Below are 17,905 nucleotides of genomic sequence, written 5' to 3' on the forward strand. Positions count from 1 at the left end.
TGTCAGACGATTCACACGGTCACCGGGGGCCGCCCGAGTCCAGCTGACTTTATTTTTATTCCTTTTCTATTTTTAAAATTTATCTTTATTGTTGAAAGTATTACAAATGTTCCTTTTCCCCTCCATTGATTCCCTCCAGCCCGGACCTCCCCCTTTCCCCGGCCGACCACCCTGCTGCTGTGTCCACGGTTACGCATATACTTTTAAAGGTTGGCCACAGACTAGGACTTTTTAACACCATGGCTCCTTCTGGGGAAGCGCACTGTTGGGCCAGAGGAGAGGTGAGGAGGACCCTTGCTCTCCACTGTACAGCCACTGTGCCTTCTGTGTTTACCACAGGCCTGGTTTTTGATGTGACAAGTGAGTTGTAAGAATACACTAGGCCGAGCGCGCCTCTGGTTCCCCGTGTGCGTCTGTGAAGCGGGTATGTTGTCAGCATGCTGTGGACCTTGGGTCTGTGAGCGGTCAGTGTGCATGTCTCGGCCGGGAGTGTGGCTGTGGTCACTAAGAAGTCACGGGCTGGTTAGACCTCTGGCTCCTAAGGGCAAGGGCCACGCCATTCATTTCTCTCTGTGCTCTGCGCCCTGCACAATGTCTGCCGCAGGGATGGTGTTCCACAGACGCTCTTCCATTTCCTCAGCAACCTCTGTCCCTCAAAGCTCTGTCAGGAGCTAGGAAGCAACCCACAGGGCCTCTGAGCAGCCCAAATGCATGTTCCAAGTCTGTGGGTGCAAGTGTCATGCTCTTGTGCCTTTGGGACACGGTTCCTCTAGTCCAGTGGTCGGCAAACTGCGGCTTGCAAGCCACATGCGGCTCTTTGGCCCCTTGAGTGTGGCTCTTCCACAAAATACCACGGCCTGGGCGAGTCTATTTTGAAGAAGTGGCGTTAGAAGACGTTTAAGTTTAAAAAAATTGGCTCTCAAAAGAAATTTCAATCATTGTACTGTTGATATTTGGCTCTGTTGACTAATGAGTTTGCCGACCACTGGTCTAGTCCAAGAGATGTCCCCTTCCTCCTAACTTAGGGACCTGCGTGGCCCCCACAGCCATCACTGCTGCGGCTGCTGCTGTGCAGGATTCCTGGGTGCGATAGCAGGAGGAAAGGAAAAAGAAAAAAGGAATGTCCCCATTTCTCCAATCCTTAGGGGACCCTTTTCTGCTTGTCAGGCCAGAAAGAGAAAGCTTTTCTTCTAGATCTTTCTGTCCGCCCTCAGCGTGCACTTCTGAAGTTCAGGCTGCCTCTGTGTCCAGGCCAAGGTGTAACAGGGTCGGTCAGGGTAAGCAGAAAGCTCACTGCAGGTTGCTCTCCCTTCCAGGACCCGCTCCTTCCCCGCTCTGCTCGCTGCATTTGCTTTGCAGAGTCCTCAGAGCGCTGTTCGCACACAGCATCCAGAGCTTCCAGCTCACGCAGTGGGGGCGTCACACGGGAGTGTTCTTGCTCCATCTTCACCAGATCTAGAACCTCCAACGTCACATTTTGATGTTTAGCTTTTCCTGACTTTTTCAATGCATATGTGCAGATTTAGAAACACACTTTTAAAATCTAATGTGTTCAAAATGTGCCCATTGTTTTGTTACCGACTCTTTAAAATGAACACTTGAAAATCTTTTCAATTCAATAAATATAGACGTACATCATCATTTTTATGCCTGGGTAATATTCCAGTGCGGAGATTACTCTAATTTGCTTAATCGATATTCTCTAGTTAGGCCTTTAAGTTTCTTCTGGTTCTCACTCACCATAAGCAATGTTTTCATGAACATTGCTGCACCTACTCCTGATTCACTTGTCCAATAATTTCCTTAGCATACATTTTTAATAGTGGAATTTCTTGGACAAAAAGTAAGCACATTTTGAAATTTGATACTTACTGCCCACCTACCCTCCAGAAAAGCGATACCAATTTCCTTCTCGCCAGCTGAGTATCTTCACCAAGAGTTGATGTTATTGTCTTTTCTAATCTTCGTCAAAGTCATATCACATTTTAATATTCATTCCTAAGATTATATCAACAGGCTAAAGTTATTACGAGTACATTATCATTTTAATACATTAAATTCAATTAGTTGATACTTAGTTAGAATTTGTACATATATATTTATAAGTGAACCTAATCTACTTTTCATTGTGGTAAAATTATATGCCATAAAATTTACCATTTGAACCATTTTAAAGTGTACAGTTCAGTGGCATTAAGTAAATACCAATGTTGTGTAATCCACACCACTATCCATTCCTAGAACTTTTTCATCATCCCCAAAAGAAACTCATTCAACACTAACTCCCCATCCCTCCCTCCACCAAGCCCCTAGGCATCTCCGTTATACTTTCTGTCTCTGCAAATTCACCTTTTCTGGGTGCCTCATGAAAGTGCAATCATATAATATTTGTCATTTTGACTTATTTCAATTAGCATGATGTTTTCGAGGTTGATTTAAATAGCAGCATGTTATCATGGTTTCATTCTTTTTAAAGGCTGAAGAGTTTTTCATTGTATGTATACACCCCGTTTTGTTTATTCATTCATCTGTTGAGGGGTATTTATGGTGTTTCCATCTTTGGGCTATTTTGAAGGATGCTGCTGTGCAAGTATCGGTGGGAGTCTCCATTTTCAATTCTTTTGGGGATTTACCCAGGAGTGGAGCTGCTGGGTCATCTGGTGACTCTGCTGGCAGACGGCTGTCCACAGCAGCTGCACCATCTTAAATGCCAACCACCAGCGCACCAGGGCGCCAGTCTCCCCACTTGTTACTTCCTATTGCTTTCCTTTTTAAAATACTTATCCCTATGGGTTTGAAGTGCTTCATCTATTTTTAAAACTATCTTTATGAGATTTTGGTGTCAAGGATAAGCTGGCTTTTTTCAGAGAACCTTTCTTTCTCTTGCTGTGTTAGGGGACAGTTTAAATAACGTAGAAAATGACTTTACTTTGCAGCGTTGAGAGAATTTATCACAGGAACCTTCTGAGCCAGACACCATATTTTAGGAGCTGGTTCCTTGACACCTTTCTCTGTTTCCTCAGTGGTTACTCATCTAAGCAGATTTACCAACTCTTCTAGAGACTTTTGAGTCAATTTTATTTTCTAGAAAACTATGTCTGATGTAGAGGATTCAGATTTTCTTTCTTTCTTTTTTTTTTTTTTTTTTTTTTTGCTACAAATATACTGTATATGTCTAGTGCAGCCGGCATGGCTCAGTGGTTGAGCATTGACCCATGATCCAGAAGGTCATGGTTCGATTCCCGGTCAGGGCACATGCCCAGGTTGCAGACTCGATCCCCAGTGTGGGGTGTGCAGGAGACAGCTGACCAATGATTCTCTCTTATCATTGACGTTTCTCTTTCTTTCTCCCTCTCCCTTCCTCTCTGAAGTCAATAAAATATATTTTAAAAAACACAAATATATATACGCATTTTTGTCGTTCCTAATATTGTCTGTTTGTTTTCTCTCTCTTTGGAAGTCCCTCCTCTCCAGTGGAGCAGCCTGGGCTCATGACGGGGCATGGGCTCTGAAGCCAGACGGTCCAAGTCCAGTGCTCATTCTGTTACTTACTGGTTATTTGACCTTGAAGAGTTACTTAAGCTCTCTGTGCTTCAATTTTCCCATTTGTACTTTGGGAGAAAATAGTATCTACAACATAAGGTTAATATTAATATCAAAGAGCTGACCCTTTTTAAGTGCTTAGAGGAGCGCCTGCCACATAGCAAGCACCATAGATGTGTTTCTTACATAAACCTAGACTGCCCTGCAGTGTGCTGGAAGCCCAGGTCCCTGGGAGCCTCTCCATCCCCAAGTACACTTTCGGCACCTTCCTACCCCTTACACTCACTGCCTCTTATTTTGCAGAACCATCTCTGTGCAGAAAAAAACCAAACCACTTTACTTTCCATTCTGCTGCCCGAGACAACCACATCCTCCTCACACGCCGGCTCCCATGGAGAGCTCAGGTCAGTATGGTCGGGGAGAGGGGTCTAGTGCGCCTGGTGCATCATGGGAAAGACCTTCTTGCAGGTGAGGCTGCCCAGGGCTGGCAGGACCTCCCCCCAGCCGTCTGTGAGAGCCCAACCCAGCCACCCGAATGTGAGAACATCCACATTCGGACATCCACTCACTGTCATTGGCCTCAACTGTGTATAGGTCACTGAGCTGGACACTGGGAATAAGGACAGTAATAGGCAAGGTTTATTACCAAAACCTTGCATTTATTGAACAAAACCCTTAATAGAACTTACAATATATCAAGTACTAGTGAAAGCACAACAAATATGAACTCATTTAGTCATTAGAAAGCTAGATATTATTCTTACTCCCATTTTACAGATGGGGAAAGTGAGACACAGGGAGGACAGGGATGTTCCCACAGTCACACAGATGCTGTGTGGTGAGATCAGGATTTGACCCAGTGATCTGGCGCCAGCATCCTGCTCTTAGCGATTTTACTATGGATGGCCTCATGCAAACGTCAGATATTTCTGCGAGGTAGGAATATCAGTGTGGTTTTCCTTATTTTACTGAAAAGAAAACTGAGGCTCAGAGAGGTTAGGAAATTTGCTAAAAGCCACAGAGCTAGTAAGTGGCAGAGTCAGGATTGCAACCCAGATCTGGCTGATTCCAAAACCTAGATTCGTTTCCTTATATGAACCTGTGACAGCAAGGAGCGATGGCCCCTCCCCCGAGGTGTGTGTTAGCCTGTGGTCACCCAGCACGTCAGAGCACTCCGCAGGCCTCCCGGCGCAGACTGCAGTGCCCTGGAGGATCCCTGTCCTGGGGAAGGTGAGGGGACACCCCAGAGCAAGCACAGCTACCAAATTGTTATCATTCCTAAGACATGCACACTGGCCACCCCCACTCACTGCCAGGGAGCGGCGCCAGTCAGAAGATCCAGCTGAGCCCTAGGTGGTTTGGCTCAGTGGGCAGAGCGTTGGCCTGCTGACAGAAGGGTCCCAGGTTCGATTCCAGTCAAGGGCACATGCCTGGGTTGCGGGTTCAATCCCTAGTGTGGGGCATGCAGGAGGCAGCCAATCAATGATTCCCTCTCATCATGGACTAGAGGCCCGGTGCACGAAATTCATGCACGGGGGGGGGGGGGGGGGGGTGTCCCTCAGCTCAGCCCAGCCTGCACCCTCTCCAATCTGGGATATCCCTCTCACAATCCAGGACTACTGGCTCCCAACTGCTCGCCTGCCTGCCTTCCTGATTGCCCCTAACCGCTTCTGCCTGCCAGCCTGATCACCCCCTAACCACTCCCCTGCCAGCCTGATTGATGTCTAACTGCTCCCCTGCCAGGCCGTTTGCCCCCAACTTCCCTCCTCTGCCGGCCTGGTCACCCCTAACTGCCCTCCCCTGAAGGTTTGATCACCCCCAACTTGCCCTCCCTTCCAGGCCTGGTCCCTCCCAGGCCTGGTCCCTCCCAACTGCCCTCCCCTGCTGGCCATCTTGTGGTGGCCATTGTGTGTACACATGGGGACAGGATCTTTGACCACATGGGGGCAGCCATCTTGTGTGTTGGAGTGATGGTCAATCTGCATATTACTCTTTTATTAGATAGGATAGAGGCCTGGTGCATGGGTGGGGGCCAGCTAGTTTGCCCTGAAGGGTGTCCTGGATCACGGTGGGGGTTCCCTTGGGGCATGGGGTAGCCTGGGTGAGGGGCCTGTAGTGGTTTGCAGGCCAGCCACACCCCCTGGTGACCCAAGCGGAGGCCCTGGTATCTGGGATTTATTTATCTTCTACAATTGAAACTTTGTAGCCTGGAGCGGAGCCAAGCCTTCTGCTTGCTCAGTGGCGGCAGCCATTTCTGTTGGGATTTGTTTATCTTCTATAATTGAAACTTTGTAGCCTTAAGCGGAGGCCTGGGCTGGCCAGGGTGTGCAGAAAGCTTGGCTTCCTCCATCACCAGGGAAACCCAAGCCTCCCTCCTGCTCTATCCGTGGCCACAGCCATCTTGGCTGGGTTAATTTGCATACTCACTCCTGATTGACTGGTGGGCATGGCTTGTGGGTATAGTGGAGTGATGGTTAATTTGCATATTACTCTTTTATTAGATAGGATGTTTCTGTCTCTCTCTTCCTCTCTCTTCTTCTCCCTGAAATAAATAAAAATATATTTTAAAATAAAATAAAATAAAAGTTGATCAGTAGGCCCCACCCTCAGAGAAGTGATTTTGATTTGGGGGGACTATGCATGAGTATTTTCTTTGAAAGCTTCCCAGGTGATTCTAATGTGCACCAAGGTTGGGGACTAGGAGAAAGCAAAAAACCCCAGGAGGGGTGTGGTAAGAGACTTGACTCATCTGGGATTAAAGGGCAATGGAGAGCTGGCATGGCCAAGTCCTAGGACAGCTTTGAATGGTCTCAAATTGAGGACCAGACCCTGAACTATGGGGGTCCTACCATGGTCAGGACCCTCTCAGCCTTTCTTCTCCTTCTCTCCCTGTTGCCTCTTTAGCTATAATAACACCTACCTGGATCTGAGAATCTGGTTGGTGGGGAAGTGTGTGGTCTCTATTCCACGGGGGCTGCAGGCCCCTTGGCCAGGCTTCCATGGTCCATAGGGAGAAAGGGGGTTCCCTTGGGGACAATCTTGTGCTCCGGCAAAGGTGGCACAGGAGAACAGGCCATGGCATTCCAGGGCACAGAGTTTAGTGCTTTGCTGCCCTCATCAGAGATCCTTGCCACCACCAGTAGGCTATGTCCCAGCTAGCCCTGGTCTCCCTCATTCCCTGGATCCTCACAGCCCCTGTGCCCTGTAACCCTCGGGGAATCCAACCGCACACTCTTGGGTTGCCACTTTCCTCTTTAACTAAAGGCTGCAGGCTCCCTCCCCACGCCTTTAAGACAATCTGATTGATTGTCTCAGTCACATGGCCAGGGTCTCAAACTCCTGGGCTGGGGAGGATGTAGATGAGTGAAAGGAGGAGAGTGGGAACTGGGAAGAACCAGAACCTGTGCCTCCCCTCACGGGGCAGCTGCCCAGCCCGCTGATGGCCGCATGGGAAAGGGACGCATGCCAGTGTCAGCAGACGTCCAAGAGATGCCCAAACCCCCAACTGTGATGCAGAGTCTCCTGATTTGTACATGTTGGCAGCCCATTCAATTTTTTTTGAGACTCTACAAGCCCAAACAAAACACATCTGCAGTCAGATGTGGACCGAAGCCTGAGTGTGTGTTCCGGCTGCCCAGACTTTTGAAAACAAAGTTTATTTGGGGCTGTCTCCCGTGGCTACGGGCAACTTCTCTATTTTACATGTTCTCTATAAACATGAAAACGTAACTCCCTTTGCAAAGCAGGGGAAACTAAAGCTCCGACGATAAAGGCTCCTCTGCCCTCTAGCGAGGGGGCCGGGAGGAAGTCACAGATCAGCTGTAAGTCTGTGTGTGCAGGGGGCGTGGGGAGGGAGGGGGAGGAAGGGAGGAAAGAAAAAGGAAAGGAGAAAAGAAGGGAGGGAGGGAGGGAGGGGAGGAGACTTAACATCAATTACTTTTTAATAACTCACCCTGCAACCAATCTTCACGCTAGGTGGAGAAGGGTAGATGAAAGGGCAGCTGTGGCCAGCCTCGTGCCAGTGGCCGAGTGGGCAAACGTGGGCTGGAACAGCCTGAAGCAGGCTTAGAATTGGGCCTTGATGTGGTCTGGGGGACAAGGGAGAGGTTTCAGAGTGGCCAGTGGCCCCGGCAGACTTTGCACAAGCCCGTGCCATGCCCCGGAGGAGCCAGTCTGTGAGCACCAGGCCAGGGGGTGCCTTGGCCTAAACACACTTCGATTCCCGGACGGCAGCCTGCTGATTTCTAAAACTTGCCATCTCCACCCCATCTGCATCTGAGGCATCCGAGGCAACTCGTAGATGTGTTAAGTAGGACATAAAGCAGAAGCACCGAAGAGGGACAGAACAGAGGTCCCCATCACTGGGGATGAGCTGATGCTTAAGGCTGGGCCCCAGTTTGGCTGTAAGTTTCCTGGCGGCGGAGGCAGAAGGCATATGGCTGGTATTGTCTGACACCCAGAGAAAGCGCGCTTGCCCACAAAGACAAGCTCTCGGTTGGCATTCATCATAAAGGGGGACTGACATGCAGGGAGCGTCTCCCATCTTTCCTGTGCTCGTCGGATCCTCCAAGAAGCAGATACCAAGGCAGGAGCAGGTACGCAAGGGTTTATGCGGGAAAACACCTGTGGGCAGAACATGGAGAGGGCGCTGGGGACGGCTGAGGAGCAAGCTGTCGGGTGCTGATGCAAATCTGACCCTGGATGGAGGAGAAGGACGGAGGGGTGAGGGGAATGTCTCAGACTGACAGGTCACGGAGGAAGGCTCCGCAGGGCGGCTGGGGAATCCCTGAGCCAAAGTCAGCCACCAGAGAAGGCTTGCATCTCCAGGACCAGCCTGCTTTGGCGTCCCTGCTGCCCTCAGTGTGGGCCGGGTGGCATGGCCTCGGCACAAAGCAACAGAGTGCCCAGCCCCGCCACACCAGGCTCCCCGCCCTGGTCAGTGGACCGTCTCATATGGGACCCGCCAAGTGCATGCTCACGGCTGCCACGCTTCCCAACACCAGTTACTTACTTCTGTGCCGCCTTCACAGTTTTGCCATGTCAATGCCCCACCATTAAAGAAAAAATCACTCTGGCACTCGTTAAAGCACCAAGGAACGCTTTATGCGAGACAACTGCAATAGGAGAGAGACATCAGCGCAACTCCGAGTGAGGCAGAGATAGCTGGAGAGTGACAGCCCTCGCACAAGGGAGGGCCAGGGGACGGAGAATTACTGAGAAGAGACCTCAGGGCTGGGGGGGATTCTTATTCAACTGACCTGGCAGGATTCTCACTAGAGGCAGGTCAAGGACTTCTACATCAGACATGGGGACGGCGAACCTGGTCCGATATCAAGTGGGGGATTCTCTGTACACTGACAGCAGGATTCTTGCTGAAACTGCTCGGCAGGCCGAGGACCGGACAGGGGCCAAGGTCAGGCCCCGTGGAGAAGAGGGCTCCGAAGAGCCTCGTGAAGTTTGGTCGGGGAGAGGGTCTTGGCCTCTTCCTGGTATTATCCGATAGGTGTCTGTGAACCGACTTTAACTTTGGCTTCCTGCATTTGTTGAGGAACTGGTTATACATTTTTCCACTACGCATTAGAATGATCATCGTTATCAAACATTCGGATCATTTGTGTACCGTCCTAAATGTCTCGTGTGCCACCGGTGGCACACACGCCGCACTCTCGGAAACGCCGGTTTTGCAGGAATCACAGAAACGCTGTGTGAGAGGCTGGCTCCCTGCCCGGCCCGGGTGCTGCCTGCCAGCTCTAGTGGATACTTTCAGGCACCTCTTGAGGCCCGGAGAAGGGGCTGCAGACATTCTCGTGGAAGAGGGGATGTGGGGCGAGGGTAGGACCAGGGGCTGAGCTCCAAACCTCCTGGTCTCTCAGCTCCCCCCTCTCCGCCCCCAGATGTGGAGCTGGACCTGCAGCGGAGCGTGCAGGCTGTGCTCCGGGAGCTCAGCGCCCAGGCCCCCGCCCTGCGGAGCAACCAAGGTAAGAGCCAGCGGTCCCCGCCTCCCATCTCGCCCCCCCCCCCCCGCCCCTACACACACACACACACACACACACACACACACACACACCTTCGCAACAAAGCATGCGGCCTGCAGCTCACAGGGAGGGCTTCCAGCAGAACCTCACCTCCTGGAGACCCCTGGGGCCTGAAGAACCCAGAAGCCTTCCCTGCCCCCCGCCACCTGCTCACCCTGCCAGCGACTGTGGCAGAGGCCCCGGGGACCTGCAGCCTCTTTGCTAACCACCCGCCCCAACTCCCCTTGCCCACGAAATCCCTGGGCCCTCCAGGCCCACGTGACTTGCAGACACGTGAGTGGAGGTGCTGACCTGTAAAGGATGCCGCTCCGTAAGCCCCATGCCACACCCTCTCCCCATGCCCCACCTCCTCCTGTCCGCGCTGGGAATCCTCTGTCCACCGGGGCAGCCGGTGAGAACTCCCCACAGGTGACAAGCCCTCCCACGTGTACCTGGAGCCATGCCTGGCCAGGGTCAGCCCCGTGGCTGCTAGAAGGCATGGTCTGGGGCTCAGGGACCCGGGGTCCAGCTCAGAGGGTCTCCTCTGAGAGCTGCCCCCGCCTGGCCGGGCGGGCCCCTTCCTCCTGGCCCAGGCATGTGGAGATGGTCGCTGCACAAGAAGGTCGAGCGCGATCCTGGTAAGAGCCCGGCGCTGGTCCGCATTCTGCTCCGAGAGCTGGAGAAGGTGGGTCCCCAGCCCCGGGGAGGCCAAAGGGGTGAGAGGCCGAGAGGCCAACCCGCTGGGCCCAGCCCCTCAGCGCTGCGTCCCCCAGACCGGTCACCTGGGAGCCCGCTGCGTTTCCACCACGCGTCTCCCTCCTGACTTTCCTATGAGCAATGTTTTCTCTAAACGGCGCCACTGTTTAACGTGAGCTGACATCTTTCTGAAAATGATAACGCGGCACCAACGGGAAGTCACACCACTCGGCAGAGAGAGACGCACCTGGGAACATGAATGCACAGCTCCTAGAATGTCCAGCTGCCGCACACCGCCCCCCGCGCCCCCGCACACCGCCCCCCCCGCGCCCCCGCACACCCCTCCCCGAGCCCCCGCACATCACTCCCCGCGCCCCCCGCACACCCCTCCCCGCGCCCCCGCACACCCCTCCCCGAGCCCCCGCACACCCAGGGCCGCACTCAAGGGAGCCTCCAAGTTGGGGACTCTCTTGTCGCCTTGCTCCCAGCTCCTGCCCTGGGTCACCGCCGCCCCCCCCCTCCCTGCCCCCTCACACTGGGACCGCCACCCCTGTGCTCTCCCCTCCCGCCTCCTCCACAGGGCGGACTGTGGCCCTTCCCACCACGTCCCTGCCATCCCCCAACCCCCTCCAGCTGCCTCCTGCAGGTTCTGTGAGCCCCTCACCCCCAGCCCCATACGTGTGTTCCAGGCAGAACGCGAGGACACGCGGCGCGTCATCATCCCTTTGCTGCACACGCTCATGTACGTGCTCACCAAGGTGAGCGGGCTGAGGTGCAGGGGGTGCAGGGGGGTGGGGGGGTACCCACGACGAGGGGCTGGCTGGACGCGTCCTATCCCCTTGACTGGGGGATCCTGGAAGAACTCTTGGATTTCCCGTCCGGATCAGCTTCCTTTCTTTTTCTTTCCTTTTTTTTTTTTTTTTAAATATATTTTTATTGATTTCAGTGAGGAAGGGAGAGAGAAACATCAATGATGAGAGAATCATTGATCAGCTGCCTCCTACACGCCCCCTACTGGAGATGGAGCCCGGAACCCAGGCATGTGCCCTTGACCAGAATCGAACCTGGGACCCTGCAGTCCGCAGGCCTAAGCTCTGGCCACTGAGCCAAACCAGCGAGGGCCGGATCGGCTTCCTTTCACTGGCTGTGCCCTTTCCCTAGCAGTCGGCGATGAAACCTGGAGGCGGGGGGATGTGGGGGGCCCACTGAGCAGAGGGTGAGGAGGGAGAAGACTTACTGGGGGAACAGGGCAGATGGCGTTCCCTCTTGGGGAGCTGGAGTGGAGTGTCACACAGCCTGTCCTCCAGGCACTGGGAGGAGAGAGAAGGTGTAGATTTGGGAGAGAAGTGGGAGCCCAGGTCCTGCTTCAGGTCCACCTTCCTCCTCTCCCACCCCACCCAGGACCCCTCCTGACCTCGGGCTCCAGGCACCCACCCCCTCCCTCTGTCCCAGGCCACAGGCATCTCGCAGGAGCTCTACCGGAGGACCTACGCCCTCTGCGTGCGGTTCCTGACCCTGCCCGCCCCTTACTGCACGGTGGCCCTGGACTGCGCCATCAGGATGAAAACAGAGTCGGCTGCCCCAGGTAGGCGCTGCCCCAGGTAGGCGCTGCCCCAGGTAGGAGCTGCCCCAGGTAGGAGCTTCCCCAGGTAGGCGCTGCCCCAGGTAAGCGCTGCCCCAGGTAAGAGCTGCCCCAGGTAAGAGTTGCCCCAGGTAGGAGCTGCCCCAGGTAGGAGCTGCCCCAGGTAGGAGCTGCCCCAGGTAAGAGTTGCCCCAGGTAGGCGCTGCCCCAGGTAGGAGCTGCCCCAGGTAAGAGCTGCCCCAGGTAAGAGTTGCCCCAGGTAGGCGCTGCCCCAGGTAGGAACTGCCCCAGGTAGGCGCTGCGTCTCCCACGCTGCAATCCAGCTCCACCCACCCAGGGTCTCAGGATTCTGGGAGCTCAGACATCCCAGCACCTGCTGTGGGGAGGGGCCTGGGGTCAGAGGCCGGCAGCTTGCTGAAGTGCTCCGCTTGGCAGGGACGCTGTACCAAAGGCTGGTCATTGCCGAGCAGAACTTGAGGAGCGAGCTGTACCCCTACCAGGAGAGGTGAGTGGCTCCGACGGGCGCTGCCCGCCGCCCCTCCAGTGTTGGGCCTGTGTGACTGCTCACTGACCGGAGGACCAGGGAGGGGCTGGACTGAGGGGAGCCCAGCGGAGCTCCCGTCCATGACATGTGTCCAGCGGTGGGTGCGTCTCCGGGCGCAGGTTCTTCTCTGGAGCTCCCTGAGAGTAGGAAGGGTCTCCTTGGACAGGACCCTGGCCACCCCGGGGTTCTGTTGTTTCACCTCCATCCTTCCCGTGGCCTTCAGGCAGCATCCGCTAGGCTGGCAGCCGAGTCAGCTCCAGAATGCCTAGAGCAGAGGGGCTCAGGCCACGGTCACAGAGGCCTGCGGGCTGTCATCAGTGCGCCTGGCCCTGTAGCTAAGGTTGAGGAAGTGCCCACTGTTACGGCTGGGCAGAGGGGCAGGTGGCGTTGGGTGCATGGCTTCCTCCCCTGCTGAAAGGCAGGGCTCTGTGTTCATGGAGGGGCAGGGAGGGGAAGGGCTCGGAGGGATAAGCCTGGGAGAGGTTGGGAGGCGCAGCCGGCTGAGGTGGTCTCCTGGTGTGATAGGGGTGATGAGAGCAGATGGGGCTGCTCAGAGCGCCGGTTTCAGCAAGAAGGGTTTTGGGTCCCTCCCAGAGGGCCATGTGGTCGATGGGCCATGACGCCAAGGGAGGAAGCAGGATTTAGGTTAGAACCTACCTGGATACCAGAGACTAGACCAAGCGTGTCAAACTCATGGCCCACAACGAATATTTTTGCGGCCCAGCCAATATAACGGTATGTCAGAAACGTTTTAATAAAAATTTCGTAACTTAATTTTTACAATATCCTGTTATACATAATTATTAATAACGAACTACAAGGTGCGATATGACTGATTACTATCATCATGTTGCATTCATTTCCCTTACACACCTTACGCACAGGCGCACCATTTCTCTCCACTAATACTAGTACTGGCAGCGAATATTTTAGCAGCCGATGGCCATGTCATTAGTCTTGGACTGACTTGTTTGGTGTGCACAACAGGAAATATTTCGCTTTTGGAGAACAAGAAAAATAGGTTTATTTACATTAAAGATTATTAATTTGTGCAGTTATTCAGTGTCTGGTAAGTTAAAGTTCAAGAAAAAAATAGTAATTTTATAAAATGTTCTATTATTTTATGTTAACGATGACTCATTTATTTCAGCCCTTTGTATTGAGCATGTCTCTATTGAAATAATCCTACCTTTCTATGAAAATTGAAGCTTTTGTTGCTTTGCGGCCCACATACACTTACACCTTGTTTATTTGGCCCGTTAGCCTTTGAGTTTGACGTGCTTGGCCTAGACGGACCAGCTGCCTCTCTAGAAGAGCTGTGCCTGCTCTTCCTTGCCACAGTCCTCACCATTCCTTATTGTGCCCCGCCCCCATAGACTATTGAATTTCAGGTTTCGGTTTGGGGAGGAACTAAATAACTTGGGGGGGGGGGGCTGGCACAAGACTCTGAGGGTGCCCCTCCCGTGGCTCTTCACCTAGTAGTATTCTCATCAGCACACACCCTCCCCCCTCTGCCCGCAGAGTGTTCCTCTTCGTGGATCCTGAGCTGGTGTCTCCGTCCGTGTGCAGCGCCCTGCTGCTGGAGATCCAGGCCGCCCAGACCCAGCAGACCCCGGAGGCCTGCATGCGCCACGTGGTCTCCCACGCCCTGCAGGCAGCTCTGGGCGGCGCCTGCCGGGCGGACGCTCTGCAAAGGAAGCTGCAGGTAACTCCCTGCCCAGCCCTGTGGGGTCCAGTCCTGGGCCCTCCATGCCCGCACCAACTGCTTACTCTACTCGTCTGCCCCCTCTCCTATTGCCATATTACCTTTGTTCATAAGTCAAAAATTAATACACATGCGCTAAGGAAAGCCTGAGAAATGCAGATAAGTCACAGAAGAAAATAAAAATCATTCACCCCCTCTACCCAGACATATTAGCAATTGACAGTCTGGTATGTTGCCTTAATGATAATGACAATGATAATCATAATAGCTACTGTTTATTAGATGTTTGTTGTGTTCCAGGCACTGTGTTAAGCACTTCTCATATGTCACATTCTAAAATTCTCACCACAACTGTGAAATGGATGTCATTTTTCAAAACTCAGGGACAGAAAAGATGCTAACCTACTCATGGTCACACATGCAAAGGGACAGAGTCAGAATTTGAACCCAGATCTGACTTCAAGCCCATGTTCAGTAGCCTCCCCCACCACTCCTTTCTAACAAACTGGGATATCACCCTCTAGATGCAGTTTTATTTTTTTAAATATACTTTTATTGATATCAGAGAGGAAGGGAAGGGGGAGAGAGAGAGAGAGACAGAGAGAGAGAGACATCAATGGTGAGAGAGAATCATTGATCAAGCCTAAAACCCAGGCATGTGGCCTGACCGGGAATTGAACCCTGACCTCCTGGTTCATAGGTTGACACTCAACCGTGCGGCCAGGGCTGTATACAGTTTTATTATCTCCCCCAGCCCTCTCCCCCCCCCGACCCCACAGACACACTATAGTATAAGCCCCAGGAGGGCAGGGATTTTTGTCTGTCTGTTCACTGCTGTACCCTGGCACCCAGAACAGTGCCTAGCACATCGTGGGTGCTCGATAGAGACATATTTAATTCATTTATTTTTAATTAATTTATAAAATGAAGCAACAAGATGCCATGGTCCCCATGGCCCCTTCCGACACTGATTCCGTATCCCTCTCATTCAGTTGGTCGTTCAGCAGGTATTTATTAGCGCCCTAGCTAGTCACGATGCCCCACTCTGCCTGAGCACAGGAAGCGGGGGCCCGAGTCAGCGGACCCCCACGCAGAGGAGAGAGGGCAGCAAGCCCTGTTGTGCCAGCCCGTGTCATTTGTGTGGGCCCCACTCCAGTGATGAGCGGATCCGTTGGTGGTGGGTGGGGCGAGGGAGACGGCCAGGGAACAGGGTCTAGGGCGGCTCTCCGGGTGTCAGAGCTGCTCCACTGCGGGCGAAGGACCCGGCGCTGAAGGGCACGGAAGGGCACCGAGAGAGACTCGTTCAGGACCTGCTTCCGTTCAGGAGAAAGGCTCAGCCGGTGCTTTACCTCACACATCTCCATCACCTGCCCATTTCCCTTTTCAAAAGGAGACCGAGCTTCTAGCCCTAAAGCGTGGCCGGCCATAGTGCTTTGTGATCGTTAGTTATTTTCTATTTATTTTTTTAATATATATATATTTTTTTATTGATTTCAGAGAGGAAAGGAGTGGGAGAGAGAGATAGAAACATCAATGATGAGAGAGCATCATTGACCGGCTGCCTCCATCATGGGAGTCAAGCCCGCAACCCGCGCGTGTGCCCTGACCGGGAACCGAACCCGTGACCTCCTGGTTCATAGGTCAACGCTCAACCACTGAGCCAACCTTTTTATGTAGGGTAGCAATATAAAATTTCTTTTTAAAATATTCTTGAACCAAAAAACTGAGCTGATTTAAATAAAAATAATGAGTACTTAGCAGTCTAGGTGCTATGTCAAGGCAGTATAAAAATGAGAGAAGTTCAGGAAATATTCCATACATTGATGGACACGAGCTGGCGGTGCAGCTATAAATAAACAGACAAACTCACTGCTTCCCTGGAGTTCACGTCCTGGTGGGGGCAGGGCGTTGACACAAGCCGTTGGTGCCGCCTCAAGGAGGTGGGTGCCAGCAGCCATCCTGCCGGGCTGGGCTCCCCACACTGCGGGCACCAGCTGTCTCCCACCCCCGGGTGGAGGGGCAGAGCGGACCGGCAGTCGCAGGCAGCATCTGGTAGCAGCTGTGGCGGGGCAGGAGCGGCGCCTGGGATGTGGGGGCGCAGAGCCTTGGCAGGGAAGCTCCGTCTGCGCCCCGCCCCCCTGCTTCGCCCCAGGCAGAGGGGAGGCGCCAGGTTGGGCTGTCCATGCACCTGAGGACTTGGCATCGAGCTGGGGTGGGTGGGTGCTGGGCCGGGATCCTGGCTCTGACACCGCCCCTCGACAGGCCAGCCCCCGCCGCGCCCTGGAGCGCCATTTCCACGCGGTGGTGGCAGCGGTGGAGCAGATGGCCAGCGAGCCCAGCGCCACCCGGGAGGGGCACCTGGACAGGCTGGAGGAGATTTACTGCTCGCTGCTGGGGCCGACGGCGGCCGCCAGGGGGCGCTGCGGCGGTAAGCGGCGGGAGCTCTCCTGGGGTACCACCTGCTAACTCTGCAGTAACTCTGCATGGACAGGGTGAGACCAGGTCTGGCCACCCCCAGCACCCAGCCACATCCAGCACCTGCCCCGTACCTTGCCTTGTCCTGCACATCTTACTGACCAGCCAGCGCCCCTGTGGAGCCCCTGCATGGGACAGTGGTTTTGAGCACAGGGTCCTGGCTCAGAGCATGCACTCTGACGCTGGCACACCTGGCCTCAAATTCTGACTCCGCGACTCACTGTGTGGCCTAGGGCCAGTTACTCAACCTCTCTGTGCCACTGGCTCCTCCTCTGTAAAGTGAGGATACGAATACTATCTGTGGCCCATGCAGGATCTGGTGAGGCGATGGCAAGGTGTGCCAGGGCGGAGAACAGCGCCTGGCAGTGGTAGGTGTTCTGTGGCCATTGGCTGCTCTCCGCTAAGGAAGCCTGCAGCCTGATAGGGAGGGAGCCATGCTATGTAGAAATCAAATCCTAAGGCTACGTGTGAGGATTTCCTTGTTAGGTGCAGCCAGTGAGGTCTGCTGGGAGGGAATGACGACCGGAGTGGAGTGGTCAGGAAGGCTTCGGAAGGAGGAGGAGAGGAGGGCCCGGCCCCGTCCTTCCCCTGGACTGCAGGGGTCCTGCTGACCTTAGTACTTGGCTCCTGCGCTCTCTTTAGCGTCACCGCCCGGAGCCAACATTAATTGAGTGTCTTCTGTGTGCAAGCTCCTGGGAGAGACGCTGAGAAATACAGCAGCCTTTCCCCTTCTCTGGATGAAGGCAGGGCGCCTACTAACAATGGGAGAGGCAGCGTGGCTGCGCGTGGCGCTAGTGGAGGGACCAGCCATAGGAGCTAAGGTTGGGGAAGACCCTGTGAGCTGATTTGTGAAGGGTCCTAAAGGCTGAGCTAGGAAGTTGGCGGGAAACGGAGCTTCTGAGCACCCTTAGGCCGGAGGGACTGCTACAGTGTTTAGGCCTGGGTGAGCAGAGAGGGAGAGGCCGTGACCAGAGCGGGGGTGTGAGGGCGAGGGTCTCTGCCACCCCCCTCTAGGCCCCACACAGGAGCTGGGGGTGGGGTGGGAGGGCAGAGGAGAATCCCACAATCTTCTCCTCCGTGGTCTCCACAGCCTGCTCCTTCCTTCAGGTGACCCCCTCCCAGCCCAGCCCGCAAGCGTCCCCCTGCCCAGCCCGCACATCACGTTCCAGCTGTGGACGGATGAGGAGCAGCTCTGTGAGTCACGCCTTTGACCTCCTCCGTGGCAGCTGGCTGGGAACAGTGGCATGTGTGTGTGTCTCTGTGCATCTGTGTTTGTGTGTCTGTGTGTACATGGGTCTCTGTGTTTGTGTCTGTGTATGTATCTGTATGTGCTTGTATGTGTATCT

At 54.0% G+C, this 17,905-nt stretch overlaps 1 protein-coding gene across 1 annotated transcript in view; it reads left to right on the forward strand.

Annotated features, from left to right (window-relative positions):
• PIK3R6 (phosphoinositide-3-kinase regulatory subunit 6) overlaps positions 1-17,905 on the forward strand; it is a 38,597-nt gene that overhangs the window by 4,725 nt on the left and 15,967 nt on the right. Inside the window, exons 2-10 of the mRNA XM_054709224.1 lie at positions 3,847-3,947; positions 9,438-9,521; positions 10,151-10,242; positions 10,943-11,011; positions 11,706-11,838; positions 12,271-12,340; positions 13,901-14,084; positions 16,347-16,512; positions 17,667-17,753. Of these exons, the coding sequence (XP_054565199.1) occupies positions 3,935-3,947; positions 9,438-9,521; positions 10,151-10,242; positions 10,943-11,011; positions 11,706-11,838; positions 12,271-12,340; positions 13,901-14,084; positions 16,347-16,512; positions 17,667-17,753 (898 nt within the window). The 5' untranslated portion in view covers positions 3,847-3,934. The remainder of the gene's footprint in view (positions 1-3,846; positions 3,948-9,437; positions 9,522-10,150; positions 10,243-10,942; positions 11,012-11,705; positions 11,839-12,270; positions 12,341-13,900; positions 14,085-16,346; positions 16,513-17,666; positions 17,754-17,905) is intronic.

The sequence above is a fragment of the Eptesicus fuscus genome, chromosome 20 (assembly GCF_027574615.1).
Source record: "Eptesicus fuscus isolate TK198812 chromosome 20, DD_ASM_mEF_20220401, whole genome shotgun sequence".
NCBI lineage: Eukaryota > Metazoa > Chordata > Mammalia > Chiroptera > Vespertilionidae > Eptesicus > Eptesicus fuscus.